The 24,675-nt window shown below is 34.9% G+C and overlaps 2 protein-coding genes across 2 annotated transcripts; one reads left to right on the forward strand and one right to left on the reverse strand.

The window, feature by feature from the left end:
• The first annotated feature begins 6,434 nt into the window (after window positions 1–6,434).
• Window positions 6,435–14,483, forward strand: LOC117335414. The gene is made up of 4 exons (XM_033895385.1): window positions 6,435–6,590; window positions 9,396–9,552; window positions 10,796–10,960; window positions 11,831–14,483. Exons 1-4 carry the CDS (start codon window positions 6,530–6,532, stop codon window positions 11,976–11,978), a joined length of 531 nt encoding a protein of 176 aa, XP_033751276.1. The 5' UTR covers window positions 6,435–6,529; the 3' UTR covers window positions 11,979–14,483.
• Window positions 14,484–14,585: 102 nt separating this feature from the next.
• LOC117336553 (major facilitator superfamily domain-containing protein 1-like) lies at window positions 14,586–24,675 on the reverse strand. The gene is made up of 13 exons (XM_033897164.1): window positions 24,654–24,675; window positions 23,843–23,949; window positions 22,869–22,972; window positions 22,493–22,548; window positions 21,737–21,886; window positions 20,978–21,133; window positions 20,221–20,342; window positions 19,029–19,141; window positions 18,166–18,274; window positions 17,330–17,470; window positions 16,542–16,681; window positions 15,861–15,975; window positions 14,586–15,361 (listed from the first exon to the last, which is right to left on the reverse strand). Exons 1-13 carry the CDS (start codon window positions 24,673–24,675, stop codon window positions 15,248–15,250), a joined length of 1,449 nt encoding a protein of 482 aa, XP_033753055.1. The 3' UTR covers window positions 14,586–15,247.

Consider the following 24,675-nt stretch of genomic DNA (forward strand, 5'->3'; position numbering starts at 1 on the left):
TTTGTGAGATTCGATCGTGTAAATAAAATGGAAGGTCGAGTTTCAAAATGGCTTGTATGTGCGATTGGTAGCCTCTGTTGCCCTACGTTTACGAATATGTATTTAATTCTAAACAGGACACACGCAAGAATATAGCGCCCTTTGTATGTGAGGGAGGGTGTGTGGGTGTGTGTGTGTGAGAGAAGAGGGGTTTGGAGTGACATCTAACAAGGTCGATACATTATAGTCATTTCATTTTTTGTTGTTGTTGTTGTTGTTGTTGTTGAAAAACTAGACATGAGAATGCTGATACGTATTAATAACATGTTAGATATGAGATATGCAAAACAAGAAGAGTTACATTTTTAGCCCACCATCATCAGATGGTGGGCTATTCAAATCGCCCTGCGTCCGTGGTCCGTCGTCCGTCCCTCCGTCCGTCCGTCCGTCCGTCCGTCCCTCCGTCCGTAAACAATTCTTGTTATCGCTATTTCTCAGAAAGTACTGAAGGGATCTTTCTCAAATTTCATATTTAGGTTCCCCTTGGTGCCTAGTTATGCATATTGCATTTTGAGACCAATCTGAAAACAACATGGCCGACAGGCAGCCATCTTGGATTTTGACAATTGAAGTTTGTTATCGCTATTTCTAAGAAACTAATAAGGGGATCTTTCTGAAATTTCATATGTAGGTTCCTCTCAGTGACTAGTTATGCATATTGCATTTTGAGACCAATCTGAAAACAACATGGCCGACAGGCAGCCATCTTGGATTTTGACAATTGAAGTTTGTTATCGCTATTTCTCAGAAACTAATAAGGGGATCTTTCTGAAATTTCATATGTAGGTCCCCCTCAGTGCCTAGTTATGCATATTGTATTTTGAGACTAATCGGAAAACAACATGGCCGACAGGCAGCCATCTTGGATTTTGACAATTGAAGTTTGTTATCGCTATTTCTGAGAAAGCACTGAAGGGATCTTTCTCAAATTTCATATAAAGGTTCCTCTTGGTGCCTAGTTATGCATATTGCATTTTGAGACCAATTGGAAAACAACATGGCCGACAGGCAGCCATCTTGGATTTTGACAATTGAAGTTTGTTATCGCTATTTCTCAGAAACTAATGAAGGGATCTTTCTGAAATTTCATATGTAGGTTCCTCTCAGTGACTAGTTATGCACATTGAATTTTGAGACTAATCGGAAAACAACATGGCCGACAGGCAGCCATCTTGGATTTTGACAATTGAAGTTTGTTATCGCTATTTCTCAAAAACTTATGAAGGGATCTTTCTGAAATTTCATATGTAGGTTTCCCTCGGTACCTAGTTATGCATATTGCATTTTGAGACTATTCGGAAAACAACATGGCCGACAGGCAGTCATCTTGGATTTTGACAATTGAAGTTTGTTATCGCTATTTCTCAGAAAGTACTGAAGGGATCTTTCTCAAATTTCATATGTAGGTTTCCCTCAGTGCGTAGTTATGCATATTGCATTTTGAGACCAATCGAAAAACAACATGGCCGACAGGCAGCCATCTTGGATTTTGACAATTGAAGATTGTTATCGCTATTTATCAGAAATTGCTGAAAGGATCTTTCTGAATTTCATTTGTAGGTTGCCCTCTGTGTCTAGTTATGCATATTGGATTTTGAGACCAGTCAGAAAACAACCTGGCTGACAGGCAGCCATCTTGTATTTTGAAAATTGAAGTTTGTTATCGCTATTGTACAGAAGGTACTGAAGGGATTTTTCTGAAATTTCATATGTAGGTTCCCCTTGGTCCCTGGTATTGCATTTTGGGACCAATCGGAAAACAACATGGCCAACAGACAGCCATTATTGCTAAATCTTAAATTTTATATATAGGTTGCCCTTGTTTGAAAAGTACTAGAGGGCTGTTTCTGAATTTACACAGATTAGTAAGACTTAGAGGAAGGGAAAAGTAGAGAAAAGATCAATCTGACATGGAACCTATAAAGATCATTCAATGGTGGGCGCCAAGATCCCTCTGGGATCTCTTGTTGAATACATAAGGAACTAGAGATAAAAACGCGATGGATTTTGAGTAAAAACATGTTGTTTTTACATCAAACGAACTTGTCTGAAGGTCAGAAATACAACTTCCTATTGCATTCCATCCGTAATTATGTGCTAAAAAATCTAACAATATAGGATAACTTGTCCAATGATTAAAATTGATTGAAAATATTGCTATGTGATGTTGAAAAGAAAAACGAGCACAAGGGGAAATATGTTTTGCATTGAAATATTGTAAAGTGAACTGAAAAAAATGTTGATATTTTGGTTTTATTAGTACACAGACTGACACGTACACTAATAACCCACTAAAGTAAAATTTCCACTCTCAAAATGGCCGCCATGTTCCCCGATAACCACAAATATTAAATGCTGAATCAATATTCTGACAAGAACGCTATATGATATATTTATGTTGGTTAGAGGACAGTTGATAGCGAAATACATGTATATACAGTGTATATTACTTGAGGTTTGTCTTAAACCTTTTGCCTTTTGGATGCAAAGGCTTGCTCGTTTCCAGGTGCATGTAATATCCTAAATAGTATATGATACTGGCCACGTGGGCACATACCCCGATAGTTCTCTGTCCAGTAGGACACTGGCAATAATAATCCTGTGTGGGATTAATGGTTTGGTTTGGTTTATTTTGTTTAACGTCCTATTAACAGCCAAGGTCATTCAAGGACGGCCTCCCGTGCGTGCGGTATGCATGTTTGTGGTGAGTGCGTATGTGTGCCTTGAGAGGCTGCGGTATACTCGTGTTAAGTCTCCTTGTGATAGGCCGGAACTTTTGCCGATTTATAGTGCTACCTCACTGAAGCATACTGCCGAAGACATCAAGCAGCACACCCCACCCGGTCACATTGGGATTAATGGTGTCGGAGCTGTCATGATGGAGACCTAACATTGTACTTTACACTGCTCATATGTCTTGAGTGGATCTGATGTATCGTACAATGTCCCATGAGTGTCGATAGATCCAGGTCTCGAAGTCACCATCATCAATGAGTTGCTCACTGATGTAGCCAACTGCCAGTGATATTTGGAATGTGTCGGAGGATATTGTCCGAAGATATTCCATGTCTAAATTTGGAAAGTCACAATTATCCGCTGTTGCATCAAGGTTGATTTTAGATTCTTTATTTCTTTGTGTTTTTCAACACATCAGAGAGACATTACAAAACAATACAATGTAATATAGCATGACACAATACACAATTACAACATATGTATACGTACACTTTAGTATAACTATATATTATAAAAGAATAAACATAACGTCATTGTTGCAGTACACAATATTTCATGTACGTATAACTAACATATAGTACATTAAACAGTTATATGGCGTTATTAAGTTGTTTTGTCGCTGAATAAATGAAATTTCCTCGCTTACTCTATTCAGAAACAGTTTGAACACTTAATAATTGCATAAACTTAAAAACACTTTGTCTTCTATAATAATATGGCTTAATGTATGTATTTCGAATATTGTTATAGTCACTTGCTCTTCAGGCAAGACCGCATCTTTCACACACTGAGCTAAAAAGTTGTGAACACTAAGGCGCGCTTTCATTTTGTCAGACGGCGCCATGTATATTCTTCTCGCTCTGGTGTTCTAACATATACGAGTCCTCCGATCCATTGACACAGAATGTTACTATTCTAACCAACGAATGCATAGATGACATCAATGAAACCGTTTGAGGCAAAATGTGTTTCGGAAAACAGCAATTGCTTGCATCGTCCGCGATGTGATTGCACTACCCAAAGGATGTAGTTATGGATTATCAAGGTTAGCTTGTAAGCCGCCATGTTGAGTCTACTCAGGTTCTAGATAAGACAACACAAATGTTGTCAAATCACGTGATTACAAATCTGGCAAACAGTCCATAAACTCTCGGTCAACAACGATATTGCCATCTTCCTCCAGCCAGGGGAGACTATCTATGATGGCTTTTGTAATCTTCGCATCAATATCATTTCCAGGAAAAGGCCCTATTGTGTCCAGAATGTAACTTTCAGGCGGAGGCCTTCAAAAAGTTCCGCTTCCTTTGACCACAGTAGGAGATTCTCCGGAGCTTGTGATCAGAACTCTTTGAAATAAAGATATAATTATGTACCGTCAAGTATGACAGTCGCCCACTTAGAAAAATACTTCAGAGAACACTGTGTTGTGCTCAAGAATGTGTTCTCTGATAAGATGTCATCATCCGAGGAACAATAGAACAAAGGATATATTAGTTATGTCTAATACTTTTACAATTAATCTTTAAGTATATCAAAAGTGTATTAAGAGACTGACATGTTAAAAGAGTTGAAGACTATTTCCACGATATTTCCGTCTTCACTGTTACCAAGGACAACAGTAGTGCATCCTCGTGGTTTGGAGTGTAAATACCAGTGTCAATAGAGGAGGAACAATATGAAAGGATTTCTAGAAACTGTGTTCTTGTCCAACATGCCCAGGCTTAACAATCTGTATCACCCAGAGAGGAGAAACACAGAGTAAAGGAAGACTCTTGATTTGATAGCATTTGTGTTATCTCCAAAAGATCATTGATGATTTCCTTTGATCTGGAAGGTAGCTGGGAGGTCAACATTTCTCTTTCATCTTTGTGAATTTCAACGTTAGGACACAGGGGGGATGTCTGGTCTTATATTAAGAAATAGCCACAAATACCTATATAGTCAAAATATATAGGTGGCTATTTTTAATACAAGACTAGACACGCCCCTGTTGTTAGGGCTAAGATCTTTTCCTATGAGATGATCTTGATCAGGAGTTAAGTCATTGTCATCTGCTTTTGAAACATCAACCAAACTATTGTGCTGGGGGAGTCTAATGCTTTCTTGGCTTCAATGTCTCTCCTAAAGACAACTTTACAACCAGCACCTACGCACATATCTCTAATTGATAGAACGGTACTGTAGTTGGTGTTTAATATCCCATTTTATAGATATAATAGAAGCGTTTCGATATACATTGTAATTCAAATCATGGCATGGAAATATAAGGTATTGACTGGAAGTAGTTGTAAAAATAATGTCAAAAGAACAATGAGATTGTGTTATAAGGATTGGGGTATAGGGGATATATTGTTTCATGATTTGTTTAGTCACTATCGATCATGTAATGTATCGTATTTAAGATCCTAACTATAATCAACAATGATGGTCATTTCAGGACGTGACCTTTACATGTTGGCAATATACGTGTATTAGGAAAGGCACTTGTGTACATTTGGGCTTGGAGTGTAACAAGGCGGTCTCGTTCAACATTTCAATGGGTTGACACACATCAAATGTAAAAAAAATCAACACTTTGGTACAGATGTGATCTTTGGGCATTGTTAGGGTAGGTGATAAAGTTCTATATACGCTAAATAATTTATAATAATGGATGGACTGGATATGAAAGACATTCAGAATGTCATTTGCTCACAAAAAAAAAATCGTTTCTCATAAAATGCTTAGTAAAAATATCATCGGCGGTATACCTAGTGTTTTAGTATTTTGGTATTTAGTTTTTGGTTCAAACTTCTCTATTTCGTTAATGAAATGACAATTTATCTGTTTTATGGCAAGCTGCCTTCTTAGTTTAGTAATTTAGTTACGTAATTAGTTAATCAGGCAAGTGCATCATCGATTAATTTGGGTTAAATATATAGCAAAGGGAACTAACTTTGATGACACTAAGCAACGTATCAGTGAGTATTTTCTAAGTGTAAAAAAAATCTTTAGGCCGAGCATTTGGGAAATTAACATCGCTTGAAATCCCACCTTTGAGCTAAACTATAAAACGAAGGCACATTATATATATGTATAACGTAAGAAAAAGTTTGTATTCAAGTGGAGTTGGTACAGAAAAAATACAAAAATAAAAAAAAAAAAAAAATAATAATAATAACGTTCAGCGACCAACTTAAAGCAGCTTTCGCCCTTTTCCGGGCTCCGGGCTCATCAGTTATTTAAAAGAACTCCAAAAGTAACAATGAAAAGTAGACTAGGTACACGTTTTTGTTAAACTATTTGTACAAAATAACACAATAAAATACTTTATAAACTAATTACAGTCTTGTATTGTTCTTTTATTTAAATATTGTATTGACATAAGTTGCCTTTATTAAATAAAGCCAACTAAATAACGGAAAGCCACCTCATAGCAGCCACAAAATATAATCAATAAAGAATGCTCAAAATATCTATGATCAAAAGAGATCTAAAGCATCAAATAAACGTATTGGGCGAACTGTAGTCGAGTTTGATTCGTAGTAGTTGGAGGCAGAGTGTTTCGGATCGATACCGAAACAACACACTAGATATGGAGTGCGGCCCTCGATATCGATCAGTGTATTGACTATATGGAAGCAGCGCTCCTAAAGAGTACCTATCGATCAACGAGCAGTAAACCGGGCCCTATAAAGCAAGGCTTATGTAATACTTCTAGTGTGTTTTGTAGATAGTGTGTCGCCGTATCATGTCCGACGCCTCCTGACAAGAGATGGACAAACTTGTGAGCTTTTTGGTCACACTGACCATTTTGGGAGCAAGTCATGCTGCCAGTAAGTATTCATATAACTCCGGGGTACGGGCATTTAGATAGGGCAGTATTACATTAACCCCGGTGGAGGGGCGATGGGGTAGGGCGAGTCGTAGTTATTGCCGATGTGCCGTGCATACAACCCCGGGGAAAGGGTGATGGGGGTAGGTCGAGTCGTATTTATAGCCTGATATGCCACACATGTGCTGGTTAGCCATTTGTGAATCAGTGAAATTTATTCGACTTAGTACATAGTATTTGTTTATATATTTGGTTTATTTGGATATGATATGTTTTTGTTATCAAGTACAGGAATTTGTTTTTGCGTTTACAACGGTTTTTTGTTCATATTTATAATTATCATATTTTGTGTAATTTGTATTAATAGATTTTGGTAGATTCTGTGCATGCATATCTACATATGAATAATGTTTTGTAATTATGTTTTAGTTGAATTGGTGTAAAATATTTCGTAGTTATGTTTAAGTTCATTAAATGATTTGAAGTTATGTTATTTTATTTTTTGTAAATCTTTTGTAGCTTTGCTTTAATTACATTTTGTCTATAATGTTTTCATTAACCGATACTCGATTTCATAATAAACATCGGTTTGTTTAAACAAATATTTGCGAAAACAGTATCAGTACAGTGCCATACAATGTACGTTGAGTGAGTGGTGTCAAAGTTTGGTCAAGATTTGTATAGCTATACTCCATGGTAATCGTCCAACGAATCGAACACTATCGTCACCTCGGCATGGCGTTGGGGACTTCTGACACCCCGGGACAACCAATGGAAAAGTTCCACATGTCCGTTATAGGAATTGGAATAGATGACTAGTTATAATCCATCAGTTTTTTTGTGTAAATATTTTAGTAGACTGTATTTTATTTGATTATATATGTGCTATATTATCATTACTGCTATAGGAATGCATTCGTTCATGAAGAATATGGATTGCCATACGTGATTCATGTCCATTATCTGTTTGCTATGTTGATATTCATCCTACAGTTTGTAACAAATTATTGTCCCGGTCTATTTCTGTTGCCATGGTTATATTCCTTTTACAATTGGTAACGAGGTATTGTGTTTCTGTCCTGTTCTGGTGCTCAGTGTTGTATCTATGGCCATTTACCGTTGCTATGGTGACATATTTTATCCTCTGTAATAAATTGTTGGTTAGGCTAACTTCACATTACCATGGTGACAAAATATTTAAAACAATAAACCTTTGATGTTATACATAACAAGACCATATTTTTCTCTTGATTTTATGAAGCTGACCGTCTGCTTTTTTCATTTTAGTTATTACGATGGTGTGTTACTAGTAGTATGCGAACTTAAGGACGACGTGTTCCCCCCCACTATTTGGATACTTACTTTAACGTAGTGAAAGCAATGCTCATTATCCTACCTGATGGTTCCGTTTGCACTGATTTGGAAAACGTGATATACCTGGATATAATCAAATATGGCGGGTGTCGTCTATGGAGCAGAAGACGCCTACCTACCTAACTGGTAGTTGTCAAGGGGATTCCTGTAAATGTACAGTCCTATTTTGCCCTTATTATATGTAGTTTGAATTCGAATTATAATTTTATTCGTAAATGCACGTTGATTACTTTTATTTAACAGTTTTAGATATCTGTATGAAAATGTATTATATGCAAAGACGATAACCTTCATTTTTGGCTAAAACCAACGAAAGCGCAACGTAATCTATATTAGGAACCTCTCCTCCAAGTCCTCTACTGTAGTAACCTTCTGGTATAGCATGCTACTGCGTCATGCCATCTTCCATTGTGTGACTGCCAATATACGAACTTCTTTACCGTGTCACGCAATGTTGAGCCTGATGTATTGAACTATGGTGATGGTCCGACCCGAGCTGCTAGTAATACACAAAGATTGGCTGTATAAAAATGTAGTTCTATCAGATGTAATATCAGGTCATGATACAAGCATGGCTTTATTATTGATTTCTTTAACAATTCATACATATTATTTTCTTAATTAGAATATTTTTATACGGCAATCATAAGATTTTTTTCGCCAATTATCTAATTTTATAGCCACTTTTCAGCATTTGTGTGTGATACCAAATCACAGCACAGGTTTATGAAGGTTCATATAGACTATGATGAATACTTTATGTGATCTCTTTGTGAGATATTAAGATACACTTGTTCAATGTTCATTGACATGTTTGACAGAAGAGTTACTGTACATTACCAACACCCCTATTCTCATTTTAAGTACATGACATTTCATGGGTTGGACGTAAGGTATCATGGAAGGTTTCGTAAAAATGTTTTTTATCTGGTCTTAGTTTCAATGTACGTTTCCAAAAGATTCCAGGTCAATCTGTCCACATTCTGCCCCCGTATTATCGATTTTGAGTGAAAATTAAGTTAAAACTAATGTCAGCAATACATTTTTTTCTCTATTCTTCGGCTGACAATATCAAAGTCAAACACAACATGTGATAAATTACTGGTTCAATTCATTTCAAGAATTGAAAAACATATATGTACTTGTATAAATTATATCATATTCATATTACTCAATTAAGTAGAGCAAAGACAACTTGATTTTGACTTGTTAGTGTTAATATGCTGTGGTATTTGGAAAAAAAGTACCAAACACGATCTGGTCTGTATACCGCCGGTATCATTATGTGGTAATAAAAGAAGACTTTAACATAGGCATTAACATTCTCGGATGAATTAATACTCACATACCAATTTATGTTTTATTTGATTAGTCAATTTAATCAATTTTATCTAAATCTATAATTAAAATTATATTGTTACATGTTTTTTAGCGAAGACAGATGATCCCAATTGCATAATAGACTCGACTCTTGAAGCCACCGCTTCCGGCAATTATCTCGACTGCCTTTCTGATGAAATGGTCGCTGCTGGAACCACGTCATGTTGTACGATAGATAAAGCCAAAGGTTGTTGTAAGGAAGGAGGAAGGTAAGGTGTCCAACGCCAGATTGGCATACATTCAATGTGACGGGTTGTACGAAATGGGATATTTAATGTGTTCATCGCCATATACATAAGACAAAGTCACAGGGTATTATGCTGACAAGTCAATAGCTATGGCATACAATAGACAAGGTCAAACATCTTGTTTTTGGAGGAAATTATTGTGTCCAACGTCTTGTTGAAACGAATGTTAAGGTCAAGGACCGATGTAAGAGGGTGAATATATATCAGTGGTTATTATAGGAACATGAAAGTTGTCGTCGATAAAGCAAAAGACATTTACCGTTGCGGAATACCTGGTTACTCCTTGGAATGTTTCAAGGGTTTCGAGCAGATCTATAATTTGTTAATATTTTGCTGTCGTTACATTAATTTTGAGTTGCAATTATAGTGCGAAAGGGAAAAAAGTGACGTATTCTACCTTAGTTTGTTTTATAATGTATGATATAATGCATGGCTAGAAAGAGCAAAACAGTTTGGGGAAGTTTGGTAAGAAATTATTACCTGCTTGAGATTTGCTCTTATTCTTAATTTTGTTGTACAACATACGAAACAGAAATAAAAACAACATTCATATGTTTATATGACGTGATGTAAAGTGATTTGGAATTTGACTTTAATTAGGGGTTACATTTCCTGTTTGATTGTACAGATTCACGATAGAATGCTTCTTACTTTCTCTTAAACAGTTTGACGTCACATAAATGTTTTGTTTATAAATTAAAAGCTTGGATGCGTCTGGTAGATCATGACTTTTGCAATCTAATTAAAATCTAGATGGCCATTCTCACTACGTGACCATCTAAATTTTAATTAGATTGTGACTTTTGTAATCATAAAATTGCTTGAAATAAATTTAATTAGTTAACATTACATGAAATAACAACTTCTCATCTCTAGAGAGGCATACTATCTTATATAAAGTTTCAAAATCAGCGCTAATTTCAAAATTTCTCCATCCTATACTAATTTTTACTCAAATAGGTCACCTTTGAAACAATAACACAGAGCCTAACTAATTTTACCCGATGCCCAAATAGTCTACAGAATGCAATCTTGATCGGATGTGAAATGGAATCTGTTAACCCGTCCGTCCTTGTGCGGTTTTCTTGGATTCCGCCCAAACGAAGACATGATTATGTACGTGGCCATCCTGATCGTCAAGGTTAATCCATATAAGTTGATAAAACGTATTGCTGTAAAGGTTCTGTTTTACTTTATTTTACAGATGGGATAAGATGATCATTATAGGGTGTGCGATAGGAGGGACGACGATAGTGCTGGCCATCATCATCTTTTACGTGATGTGGTGTAAGCGAGATACTATCCCTTGTATTGGACGTTGTATGGACTGTACCCAGAGGAAGTATTATGAAGTGGAGGAGAGTTTCTGGTAAAGTCGATAATACTTTTCCTTTTACACTAAACTAATATTTCGAGTGCTATTTTTCTCACACGAGGCCGAGTATCGGATCGAATTTAAAAAATCACATGATCTGCTTAGTTTGCTTGTTAGAATGTAGTATATGAGGGCGGGTGTGTGGGGTGGGGGTTTGGGTGGGGGTTGGGGCATCACAAATAATCATGGTCATACGAGGCCGGTTTTTAGAGATTACACCAATAATCAAAGTCATATGAGGGCGGGTGTCTTGGGGACTCCAACAATCATTGTCATATGAGGGCGGGTGTCTAGAGATGACACCAACAGTCATGGTCATATGAGGGCAGGTGTCTTGGGGACTCCAACAATCATTGTCATATGAGGGCGGGTGTCTAGAGATGACACCAACAGTCATGGTCATATGAGGGCAGGTGTCTTGGGGACTCCAACAATCATTGTCATATGAGGGCGGGTGTCTAGAGATGACACCAACAGTCATGGTCATATAAGGGCAGGTGTCTTGGGGACTCCAACAATCATTGTCATATGAGGGCGGGTGTCTAGAGATGACACCAACAGTCATGGTCATAGGAGGACGGTGTTTAGGGGACACCAACAGTCGTGGTCATATGAGGACGGCGTTTAGGGGACAGTCATGTTTATATGAGGGCGAGCGTGTTGGGGGTTCTATGATGGCCAGTATAAAGATGCCACTTTCATACAGTTTTATATTGCGTCGCTTCAAACGTTGATAAGTATTTTCCTTTAGTACAGGTAGTTCAGGTGGCAACGTTATGTAATATACAGTTACTGATAACTTCTATCGATTTTCTCTCTACGTCTTGATACTGTTTGGTTGATCAACTTGTCTTTCTGTTACAGTTGCTGTGAAGGGCGAGTGATGAAAAGGCGACAGGAACAAGAAATTATGAAGAAATGCAAGGAACAACCAGCGTTTTCACTACCAGAGGAAGCCGTAGAGAATACGAAGAAGGAAGATTTCTGGCAAGGACAGCTCATCAAAAGTTAAAATATGCATCGAATAGTTCATGTGTGTGTGTGTAATCTCCATAGTCAAAGATAATCATATTTGTCTGACACCTTATGCATCCTGAAAGAATATTGTTTTCGGAATTCTTAATTCAAATCTGGAAGTAGAACTATCATACTGAAACATCATATATCTTGAACAGATTATTTATAGATTTCAGGTTTTATGAGGTAGTATCTTGGTGAAAATCTGTATGTGATATATTTAATGAGGATTAATGCATCAAAAGCTGTCTGAAGAATGAATTATGACTAAATAATTAAGGTAGTTTCTTTGAATACATTTATATGGTTGAGAATATTCACTTTACAAGTCATACTAATAAATGATGGACAATTCATGGCCTAAATGCAGTGCACTTTGATAAACATGACAGTGTATGTATATGTTTACATGATGTAACATCACCACAAAAATAGATAAGTAACCTTCCGCCTATAAAAACGTGGATCCGTCTAAGGAAGCAAACATTTACGAGACTTTAAGCTATTCCAGGAATATCATTAGTATTGAGTAGAGAGATTCGTCATGTCTAAACATTTATTGAAAGGATTTTTAAAGCATATAACTTATATTACATACATAAAATGTATGTTCATGCTATTTTTCATACCTAAATAAATGTTAAAAGTGAAAGTTTATCTATACAGGAATTTGAAATAATACGAAATGGAATACAACTGTGATAGGAACGAAACATCCAGCAAATCGTCAAATCAATCACTGTATTGTCTACTGATGTGCATGATGTAGGCTAGCGCGCCAGCGAAAATAATCGATACCGTTAAGTTGTAAGCGAACAATAAACCCTAATTCTAATTATCTCTACGGAACCATTATTCTCACCTTGATTGGGAATCTTATGCTGAAATATTAACCGTCTGTCAGTACGAATCGTACCGACACTGGTATGTCAACATCTATTATTAACAACAACCATATTGATCAAACGAATTATGGTATGGTGGTTTCCAGGATTTTTATAAAACGTAGTAAATAATTTATTTAATGTTTTAGCAATAAAGTGTGCATTGAAGATTTCTGGAATATCTAAAAGCAAAAAATTATTATGATTAGAATCGTTTTAAGCAATAAAATGTGTAATTAAGGTTTCCGGAATATTTACAAACATAGACAACTGTAATTAGTATTGTGTTTTAGAGATGAAGTGTGTAATTAAGACATTTCCAGAATAACTATAAACATAGACAATTTTTATTAGAATGGTGTTTTGAAGATGAAGTGTGTATTTAAGATGTATCTATGTATTGTAATATATGTGATATTTGCTAGGGCTTTTTAGATTAAATACAACAATTCCTTTTTAATCATTTTTATAGAAATATTTATCCATTGTGCCTGCTCGATGAGTTTTGTGTAATTGACTGAGTTCCTGTTGTTATTTAAAGAAAATACTGTTTTTAAATTTGTTGATTTGATAAGCCTATACCGTTACACCTTCCATATGCTATGCACAACGAATATTTCAATAAGATGTATACAGTTATATACCTACATATGTTACTATGTATTTCGTTATATATTGATAGAACTGTTTTGCCAAAACTATATAAATTATATGTACGTATACTGTAAACGAACATATTTTGGCGCCCTCAAATTTTGGCGCGTACCCGAATTTAAACATATAACCTCAATGATGAATTGACGCACATACAATATTTGCTGTAGAGAGCAATATACAGAAACTGTAATTAGCGAAATCATAATTTAATGGAATGCTTTCAGCGTCAAAATCGCCAAAATAAGATTACCGCTAAAATATGTACACTTACAGTACTTTCGACCCATTATATGTCTTTGTAATACCTTATTGAAATGATTATATTCTCTAACTGACATGCGTTTCGAAACAATTCCAACGCCAATTTATTGGTAACACATTTAAAACCAACTCAAAAACGTTTTTGACCAGGATGTTTTTTTATTCATCGATACGAACTTTTTTGTAAAGGGAGATAACTTACAAAATACAAGTATGACGTTTAAGATATGATGCATCTTTAACTGAAACAATGACGATATACGAAATTTTAATCTGCCATAGTGAAAGTAATAGCATGTGCGAGACTCTATCGACATGTAAAATAAAATGATAAATATGTTGTTGTTTTTTTCAGGAAATTTAGTTGAAATTATTTCGACTGTAATACATCTTAAACAATTAGCTCAACATCAACAGAGAAAATCGTTTATCAAGTACAGAGCTAGATCTTCATCGAAACAAAATTGATCGATACTCGACAGTGTTAATGTCACTCCTAAACACGTTTTTCGCTATGCATTATGTTATGAGTATGAGTTGACACTTAATCCGTATGGCAAAAAATATAAGGGTTGTATCTGATGAACATTTCCAAGTATATTGTATTAGTTGTTACAAAGACTTAGGGAGAACTGCTGTTGTCTGATTAATCACTGTGTCTTATATTTTCAAAACGAATAAACAAGATAATCATTTAATGTGTTTGTATATTTTTGTGTACTAGTAGCAAATTCAATATACACTGTAATTACTATTTTTGGCTGTGACTCAATGTAAACGTAATGTGTAGAAATGTATGTGAAATGACGGAGATCTAAGGAAAATAACCCACTAAAATAAGGTTGTTTACAATCACTAACACATTTGTTCAGTTATAAAAACATATCATTTACAGTTTGACGCCCGACTAGTAAACAAACTACTTTATTGCATATTGCCAATAGTTCAAACATAATAGCATTTCAAATAAGCGCTTTATAAATAAGATTCATGTTTCGTCTAAAAATGTTACGTATGGAAAATACAAGATGTAAATGATCCATAAATTAAGACTAAAAAAATCAGAACAATGTTTAGCTATTTTTTCATTGACCTATTGGTCAAATAATTTTATCAAAAATAGTTGTAAATGAAATTAATATGTGTACGAGTGATTTGATCAGTTGACCTGCAGACGTAATGGGCAACAAAGATTCAAATAGGATGGTATTATAGACATGAACAGGTATGGACACAGACTAATTCATTATCAAGATATAAAGGTCGTCTTTCATATCAATTTCCATGTAAAACAGATAAATAATGTTCTTGAAACTTTAGAAACATTTGCCGTTAAAATATTTAATCAAATTCCGAAATAGATAACTGCAGAATCAGTATATCAATGATGCATATCAAATCATATATATTTATATATGATATGTATATAGATTGTCTTATTGTTGTCTATATATAGATTGAGTCATGAGGGTTCATATTTAGGTTCAATTTTAGGGGGCTGCAAGAGTGGCGCATTCTCATTATTGATTGAAATTGTCACTGTGTCTTTCCTAAGGAAAGGGTTAAGTACATTGTCCTGAAAAAGAAGAAAATTATTTTCATATTATTTGATAGCAACAAGGTAAAATATTTTTCCGGATCAATATTAACGCCTTTGATACGGCAATATTAACTTTGTGTACCATTTTATGCTGAAGATTATCATTGAATTTATCCAATCATATATGCTGATAGCATAATAGAGAAGTACGAAAACGCGTTATAATGTCAACGGACGTGACGTCATTATAGGTGGCCATTTTTATCTCAAAAAACATTTGTCTACATTATGTAGCAGGTTTTTACATCTGATAAATATTACAAATATCATCGGCATTATATAACAGTGGTTTTCGAATTTCTCCTATAGAAATTGTAAGTAACGTTCATTACTACCGTATTGCTAGTGCAATTATGTCAACCAATCATATGATTACATAGGTACCCATTAGCTGATTTTAGATACGTCCTATATAGTTGATATATTTAAAGACGAATTATCGTGCAAATAAAATACATTAATTACTTATTCTCACCTGCTGATTGTCCGCCATATTGGTGGCGATGCTGAATACAGCGGAAGTAATAGAGAGTGCAAACAGTACCCAAAACACTGTCCTATAGTTCGATAAAAGTTCCACGGTGTCAACACTGAAACATGAAAAGTTATGACTGTTGATATTTTCAGATTGGTAATAAATATATTCTTAACTGGTGTTTGTATGCAAAATGAGGAGAAGTTTGCCTCAAATTTGACGCACTGAATTCTTTTTGTATCCAGATCTGCACATTACTTGTTTAAGCTTAATTGAATTTGCTTTAGTGTATCAACTCTCAATTTCCTATTGGAATGTGCTGAAGAACCCTGTGTCTTTGGTACAATCCTTTGATTTAAAGAAACCCTGTCTATTAAACATACATGTATTTTGTTAATATCTGCTAACATATTTTGGACATATCATTTATATACTACTGCTCAAAGTAGAAAATTGTTTCAACAATTTTTTTTTTACATTTATACTGCCATTTACGACACATCCAAACACGTATATTTCGTATCATCGTAGACAAAATTCTTTACAACAGCACTATAACCAAGTTAGGTAGTAAGTGTCTGAATCGTATTTGCATTAAAATTCTAAAAATAACACGAGAGTTATATACTGCTACACGGTATAGAGTCCTGTTATCGCTCCTAGTGACTCGACATGATATACCTTTCAGTTGCTCCCATTATTTTTCCTACAGCAAGATTCGTCATTCCCACCCCTCCGCTCTGTATAAAAATGGCGATTCCTACAGCAGTTCCGAATGTGTCAGGGCTGACCAACATAGCAAAACACGGCCAAACACACACCTGTATGGGAATTTTGTTTTTGATATAAGCGGTTATTAAAAGGATAATTTAAATGGCTTCGTTTGATTATAAAATACAAGAATAAATAATTCATTAGCATATATTTTATATTTAAAGGTCACTAATGCAAATGCTATCATCCTGAAAGAGAGAACTACAGAAAACATGGTTTCTTCCATTTTCACTATACGTATTTACGGCATGGATGGTAATAAACCAAAAAGTTATGCATTAGAATCTCGTCTCTTGTTTTGGTTTGGTTTGATTTGTTTAACGTCCTATCAACAGCTAAGGTCATTTAAGGACAGCCTCCCGTGCTTGCAACATGCATGCGTGTAGTGGTTGTGTATGTATGTTTTTTGAGGCTGGACACCCAGCAGGACACCCCACCCGGTCACATTATACTCTTGATGATTTTAACAAAGGTTAAGGGTTAGCAATACATATGCTGTATCTAAAATATATTCACAAGATTGTGAGATATTTATACATGTATTTCCATATTCCGCCTAATTTCGTATATTTATTGGATTTATTTGTTAACTCGATGATATTATTTTACTCAAGACTGCTATAGATTTCGAATAATGAAGATATTGACATTTTTTTTTATCAGATGTAGATTTTGGGAGTCGTGTTAATACTCACAGCATATGTAGTGTAGGTGACTCCTAGGTAAATTGTCAGCACTAACGGATGGATTCTGGGACAGAATGAGAGTAACATGTATACCGGTACAGTCAATATGGCGGAACAGCTCAACAGTATGCCAGTACAACGGAACCTTTTCTGAAATACCAAACACATGTATGGAACTTTATTTTTGTATTAGGAAAATGTTTTGTGAGTCAATTTCTTTTTAATTTGGTAATGTCTATGAGTCTTGATAGGGTGACACATATTTGTTAATTGTATATTGTTTGTATAAATACAGAGACTGTATTTTAATATGTGATCTTTATTGTCTTCATTTAAGGAATAATCATGAAAAAATGAAATAACTAAATTTCACTCATGCCACCATATACTGTAGCATTTTCTTGAAACGGTATCCATCGGACTTATTAAGTATATTCTAAGAAACAATACTCCGTCCGATTTATTTCACTTAATACTAAGTATGTTCTTGGAAACAATATTCCACCCGACTTATTCCACCAAATACTGTAGTATGTTCTTGGAAACAATATTCCATCCGACTTATTCCACCAAATATGTAGTATATTCTTGAAAACAATATTCCATCCGGCTTATTCCATAAATTGGCATTGACTCGATAGGTTCGACCTCTTGATGAATCTACTGTGAAGGAGAGCCTTTTCTTCTATGTTTGATCCTTACCGTATCCTTGGAATCGACCCGCTTGCCTATATTCGATAAGGAATTTGATGTCGTGTCCAAAATACCCGTGGCGAAAAATATTATTTTTATCTAATTTTGTTTAAGGACATTTAAAATATATCGGCTGAATTTCACATAGTTACCAACAATAGTCCAAGGAATGCTGGGATAATGATGGACACATCGTACACAGCTCCAACATAATACGCGGAGCTGGTTTTGGAGTATCCATACCTGTCCTGGATGTACTTGCTACAAAACATTATTTCAAATTTTATTACCCAGAATTTTTTGTGATTGCAAAAATGTCTCCTGAAGCGAATGTGTGTTTAACATGTTAAGACGGAAGAAAACTTATAGCAAGTCATCTTCTTCTATTTAAACGTGTAGTAATGTTCATATTTTGCCCTTATTTGATCCATTTTGAGTTTTTATTACGATTTCGTCTGGGTGACAGTTTACTGCGGAGACATGAATGGCCCAAAAACATTTCAACGTAACTAAAGAAACGAATTAGCAACTCATCTTAAATCCTGCATACTCAAAGCCATAAGAACCCCCGGCGAGTTTTAGAAGGACGAAACAGCTGTATGATGCAGTTCATTCATTTTGATTGCACGTCACTCAATCTAGCTGTAAATGTGTTTTGAAAAATGCATTTTATTTGTTTTTGTACTAAATATCTTTTGCACAATACTTTGATTTGTTAAAACAACCTAGTCCATTAAACCACAGTAATATAACGATTATACAAAGGGGAGTATGAAATATGAAATCTGAATAGATACAACATAGTCCGAATACTGTAAACGTGGATATTTTCGCGGGGGGTTAATTTCGCGATTTCGATATGTAAACCATACGCGCTGGGATACTTTTCGCGATCAAAAGGACTCCGTGTAATAAGTGTAAATTTCCCCCTCGCGTAAATTTCCACGTTTACAGTAACTAAGAAAGTTCTTAAATGGAAACTCACATATTTATTCATGATATTTTGTCAACCTACCTGCCATTACTGACGACGGGAAGATAAGCGGAGTAGTAACACACCACTGTTACACACAAGAGCCAATAGGATCTAGGTAGGAGACGGACATTTTTCATTTGTCTACAAAGGGTCTGGAAAAAAAATCAAAATTGTGAACTGCTAAGTTTCCATGCAAATTGTTTCCATTTGAATTTTTTTTGAGCAACTATGTCGTTTTGCCAAAGGATCAGGATTTCTTTTGTTGAAAAATACAGTCACAGGAGAGATAGCGTTAATATGGTTATTGTATTATAATGATCTATAATTAGCATGGGAATTTATAAATCTACACAAATGATATACCGTATATCGGGTTTTTTAGAGTGGCATTGCCAAGTGAAACATGGCCATGCTACGATTTGTAACCGTTACACGGAAGGACAAAGAAAATCCGGTCAGGGACAGACCTGAGTTTACTGAAGCAAACAAACTTGTAGATAAATTATTATTACTGTACTTCTTCGTTTTTGTTGTATATGAAATATATATACGCTAAAATTTGAATTACAGGTTGTGAAAACGCTAAAAATGAAATACGCTAAAAATAAAATGTGTCATTTTGTACAGAAAACGCGAAATTTGGCATACGCTAAAAAACCCGATATACGGTATTTATTTCGATAATTTAATTTCCATCCTCTAACTGACGAGTTTTACAGTTTACATATCCATAGTCGTTTGCTCTGCCAAATAAGGATGTTTTGTTATTTTCTGTACTTTCATTGAAGTATATTACATGTAACATTGCAATAACTTCATATTTCCTTGGTGCGCATTATCTATAGATTCATAGTTGGTAAGCACGGCATTTCATAAAACATTTAACAATATCTTATACACATCGTATAAACAGCGGTGATTTAAATAGAACAGCCATATTATACTGGAAATGCTATGTGGTACCAATGATGACAACACTAAACAAAATAGTTCGAAGAGAAAATTGACCAAGAAATGTTCTTAATCATATTTTCTTATAATGATTGCAGTGTTTGTTTTATTGGATAGTACATACATCAACGTTTATCATAACTGTATATTCTAAGTTATATTGCATAAACATCTCGCAACTACACTCTGTCTGAAACAACTAGTAACAAGTAGCAGGGAGACCGGACAATCTATCGAGAGATAATTTATATATATTAGGGTGTATCTTTGGTAGACTTACAACCGCTTCCTCTGCCTTTTCGGAAATAGAAGTCAGTTCTTTGTCAGAATTCTTCTTTCCATAGTAATCAAGCAACGATAAAAACACTGCACTCAAAGTCGTTGTACCGCAAAGTGCTGCCCCTAGATGTTTAAAATGATTATATTAAATGTAAGCATATTATATAATTAAGAATGTATATGCCGTTTGATTCCAAACAGATTAAGTTGATTCTTTTGAATGCATTTTTCTCTTCAAATAAACGGATAACACATATGAATAATCTCCCTTAGAAAATGTCACTAGTTCGACCCCTTTATCTTTTTTATGTTTTTATTTCTATTTCAATGCTAAAACTTTGTCATTTTGTAGCATATGTCACACATTTAGATGATTTCTGTATAAATATTGCATATATACTAGTAGTAGGAAAAACATTATTATGTATAGGAATCGATGACCCTTGACCATAACGTAAACATCCGGGCAAAATTTCAGAAATATCTACTTGATAACTTACTTAGTATTTTACCAATACGATAGCATAATTTTTGATCAATGAAGTCAAAAGTAATTTGTCTTTGTCGAAAAGCAGGAAAGAAATCTTTAGTAAATTTTCCCTCTGAGATCAGTAAGCAGTAAAGTTTTCTGGTTTTTTTTTCACAAGATTTTTTGTGTGAAATTTAATTACTACACTTTTATTACCAAGTGCAAATGGCACGTAGTAAAGTGGTACTAATCGATTCTAAGGATGCTTGTCATAATTATCACAACTAACCAACCCAGAGGGCGCCTGGCAGGCCAATCCAGTTCGCGATGTTAGCAGTGAGGAGAAAGTTAGAGACATTTCCGAGGCGTAGAGCTACTACATTGATGCTGAAGACAACAGCAAGGTTATTGGCAAACCACATACCCAGGACGCGGTCTTGAACAACTAAAACAGTAATAACAACATATGGTACGTATCTTGAATATTATCCTTATTTACTTTTAATTACTTGTTATAAAAAGTTTATTTCGAAATGTTTCACAACGGTATTGTTCAAGTATCAAGAGGCTATGCATTTAATCACAAAAACACAGCAAAAAATTGCGAAACACGACTTGACATTCATCCTGCTCACATGGCAATTGTATAAGTACAGTCGTAAAGCATACATTTAAGATTCAACTTATATGTCAAACTTTTAATCAATATGTATGCCATTTCATATATGCACCCGCGGATTAGAACTATAATGTTCTTCATTCAAGCACAGGACGCACTTGGTCGGTTCACTATTAGTCGCGAATGATTTTGTGGGATACCAAAATGAAATAATTATGTGAATGAATCAATTTAATTTGTAACAAGCTGTAATGCAATATTGATGATGTAAAAAATACTCAACATCAGCAAATGCTCGTTGTCAAAATAAAACATCTAATATGTAAATAGTGACTTGATTCACATGGTTAAGATGTCACAGTTAATGTGATTTCTTTTCAGTTATTGCAATTATCGATACTGATGTAGAAGTTAAAGTTTTGTACTTACTCAAAGCCGTCCCCGTCCCTGCTCCAAGAAGCAGACGACTACAGAACATCAACGGAAACATGGCAGAGGTTCCCCGTATGTGTCCTGTTACAGCCGAGGCAAACAATGCAGTCCCTAACCAGGCAACACTAGTCGACAAGATGGAGGACACTACAGTAATACAAGAGTATTAACTTTATTGAAATTCGTTGGATCTACGATAATCACGTGAAAAATGTTTGTCGGGTTTTCAGGAAGACGGCTCTTAAGTTGAATAAATTTCATAAAGTCACTTACATTATTTTTTTGTCGATGTAATAATCATTATGAAGATGATATTGACGATTGCTTCCACCAACTCATCATTATCGTAATAATTTCCTATCGATTTTCAACATATAAAAATCACATTTCTTAACATTCAAGGCAAAAGGAACTTATTAATTGAAACAGACGATGTTTTCATGTAGACATATCGAGGATCAAATGCGTTTAAATTCATTAATATCTCATTATTATCAATTCAATTTAATTTCCATACCACTAGAAAAATCATACTCTTTCCGTACAAGTAAGGAGGAATCCACTCATATCATCATTTACACATACGATTTAAGAAATTTACAACGTCAAAATACCACCAGCGTTGTATGCCTGTTGCATATTTCTATCAATGTAATAAAATGTCGTTAAAAAGCTTAATATAATATAAAATATATAATGTGACATTAATGTGCGGATCAAAAATGTGTTTGACTCGTAAACAAATTGAATTACCGCGAATTCCAGCTCTGTCAACAAAATAACCTCCTGGTATAACTGTGGCGGCAGTCCTGGTTAGAAAAAAAATAATATAATAACTGAAACAAATGTACCAAACATTCATACATATTTGCGGAATAGATTAATAATTGATTGACGGATTTGCTTAATGGAGAATGACGGAAACCAAATACATTTTTGTTATAGTTAATGCTATTAGTTTCGCCAGCCTTTATAAATGCTGATTACACAAATAACTAATGAAATAAAATGTAGTGACTTATCTATTGATAAATAAATCTGATAATCTTTCATACTATATATAAATAGACAAGCTAATTGCAATAATGATACAGTTCTCTTCCATTATGATTCCGCTATACTCAATTACATCCAGGCGTACGCTGCGTAGAGCTGGTTGTAACGGTCAGGCCCGAGCCCCACACAGTCCAAACAGCACGTGACATTGGAGGTAATATTCTCACAGCTTCCGGTCTGTCAAAAGTTAACAAAGCGATCTAAAATCTTTGATTAACAGCGAAGTTCGAGTTTTTTTTCATTAGTGGTATAACTATCAATGTTTACGTAGTTTCAGAAATAAGCAGACACAATTTTAAGTGCCCTAAATATTTTGAGTAATAAAATAGTCCGTCAATTATCAATGTTCGACAAGTAAAAATTAATTCTGTGTAATTTCTAGCAGAAGAAATAAATTGCTTGAAGACTGATACATGATTGGATCGTCCTTCAAATAGTATCGGAATTTATATTAATGTATATCTTCAATTAAACATACCGAAACTAAATATTTATGAATAATGATTTTCCTAATTTCCCTTCCAGATTTCCAAAGCGTTGACACCGATGCGTGCCTGGGAGGACTAAAATGCTTATCTTACAATTTTCACCACTTTTTGCAGACACTGTGCATGCTATCAAGTTCATATCTAGTTTGCAATTCATATGGATTTTTGTATTTTATGAACAGTTCTTACGATGACAGTTTTGCCAATTAATTTGCAACTTAACGTTTTGAATTGGTGACAGAATGCTAAGGTCAATGCAAAAAACGACTGAAATGAGCATAACATATGATGTAAAACATTAAAACTCTAATAATAGCCAGACGTATAGAACTGAGGTTTTTACGCGGAAAGCAAAGCTTTCCATAGGGTTGTTAAGAGGTCTAAACCTAATGGAGAGGCAAAAAACACATATATTCCGTCAATTATAAAAGGTTTGGCAAGGTAAACTGATGATTGTTCATATATTTATATCTAGCTCTACAATAACGATTCCCCTTACTGACCGAAGGACATGGAACATATGTATACAAAATATATTACAAAGAAATAATCAACTCACATCCGTACCCTGTAGATCCTTCTGTAGTGCACTCAAGATGTCAACGTTAAAATACAAACCATATCCAAGGGTGCAGTTGAAGAATAAAAGTACATTCCGCCAGTTTCCTATAACATATACGAATGATATCCTTATTATTGGAAATTCTAATATTTCACCTTCGTCCCTACATATACCTTTCGTTTTAGATGAGGTCCCTGGGCATAGATGTCAACTACTTGTCAAAATATTGCACTGTGATCAGTTGCTACCATGCGTAGTTAAGACATATTTGCGAAATAGCTCTTAAACGGATCTTAATCGAAATGATGATTTCCTTTTCATATGATCATAGGTGCTGTGTGAACAAACAAACATTTTTCATATGACCTTAGGCGCTGTGTGAACAAGAAAACAAACAAAACAATTCAGTTATCGGATATCTGCGATATCTTCAAGTAAACCACCTTAGACAATTTGTTCTATAAGATTCAATAGTTACAACAATAATCTAAAAACTATTGTTTGTATATTCCGTCATTAAAGGAAGGGGTATCTTAGGCAAACACTATAGCAGAGGTAGTGTACATAATTGAGGTCAAAAGAAGTGCGGCGTGCTGGTAACTGAACACGACCCTTAGTACACAGGCGCATGTTACTATGCATGGTTATCCTCTTCACAGTCAAGTTTTTACAGTGGTCAGTTTCGAACGAAATGACCAGTGGTCATAAAGAAGATAACGATACATACATATGGTAAATATATCGTCTCCTGAATGCAGAAATTACCCGATGGAGTGAGATGGTAGGTGTTCAAATTGTGCGTATTTACCCAATACGACCCTTCCATACAT

This window comes from Pecten maximus, chromosome 10 (genome assembly GCF_902652985.1).
Source record: "Pecten maximus chromosome 10, xPecMax1.1, whole genome shotgun sequence".
Taxonomy (NCBI): domain Eukaryota; kingdom Metazoa; phylum Mollusca; class Bivalvia; order Pectinida; family Pectinidae; genus Pecten; species Pecten maximus.

Coding starts and splice junctions, on each gene's coding strand:
- LOC117336553 (XM_033897164.1), bottom strand. CDS start 24,675: ATGTATGGAAGGGTCGTATTGG. Junction 19,142..20,220: donor AAAAGGCAGAGGAAGCGGTT/GTAAGTCTACCA, acceptor TTTTTTTTCCAG/ACCCTTTGTAGACAAATGAA. Junction 16,682..17,329: donor TCACCTACACTACATATGCT/GTGAGTATTAAC, acceptor ATTCCCATACAG/GTGTGTGTTTGGCCGTGTTT.
- LOC117335414 (XM_033895385.1), top strand. CDS start 6,530: ATGGACAAACTTGTGAGCTTTTTGGTCACACTGACCATTTTGGGAGCA. Junction 6,591..9,395: donor GGGAGCAAGTCATGCTGCCA/GTAAGTATTCAT, acceptor CATGTTTTTTAG/CGAAGACAGATGATCCCAAT. Junction 10,961..11,830: donor GAAGTGGAGGAGAGTTTCTG/GTAAAGTCGATA, acceptor TTTCTGTTACAG/TTGCTGTGAAGGGCGAGTGA.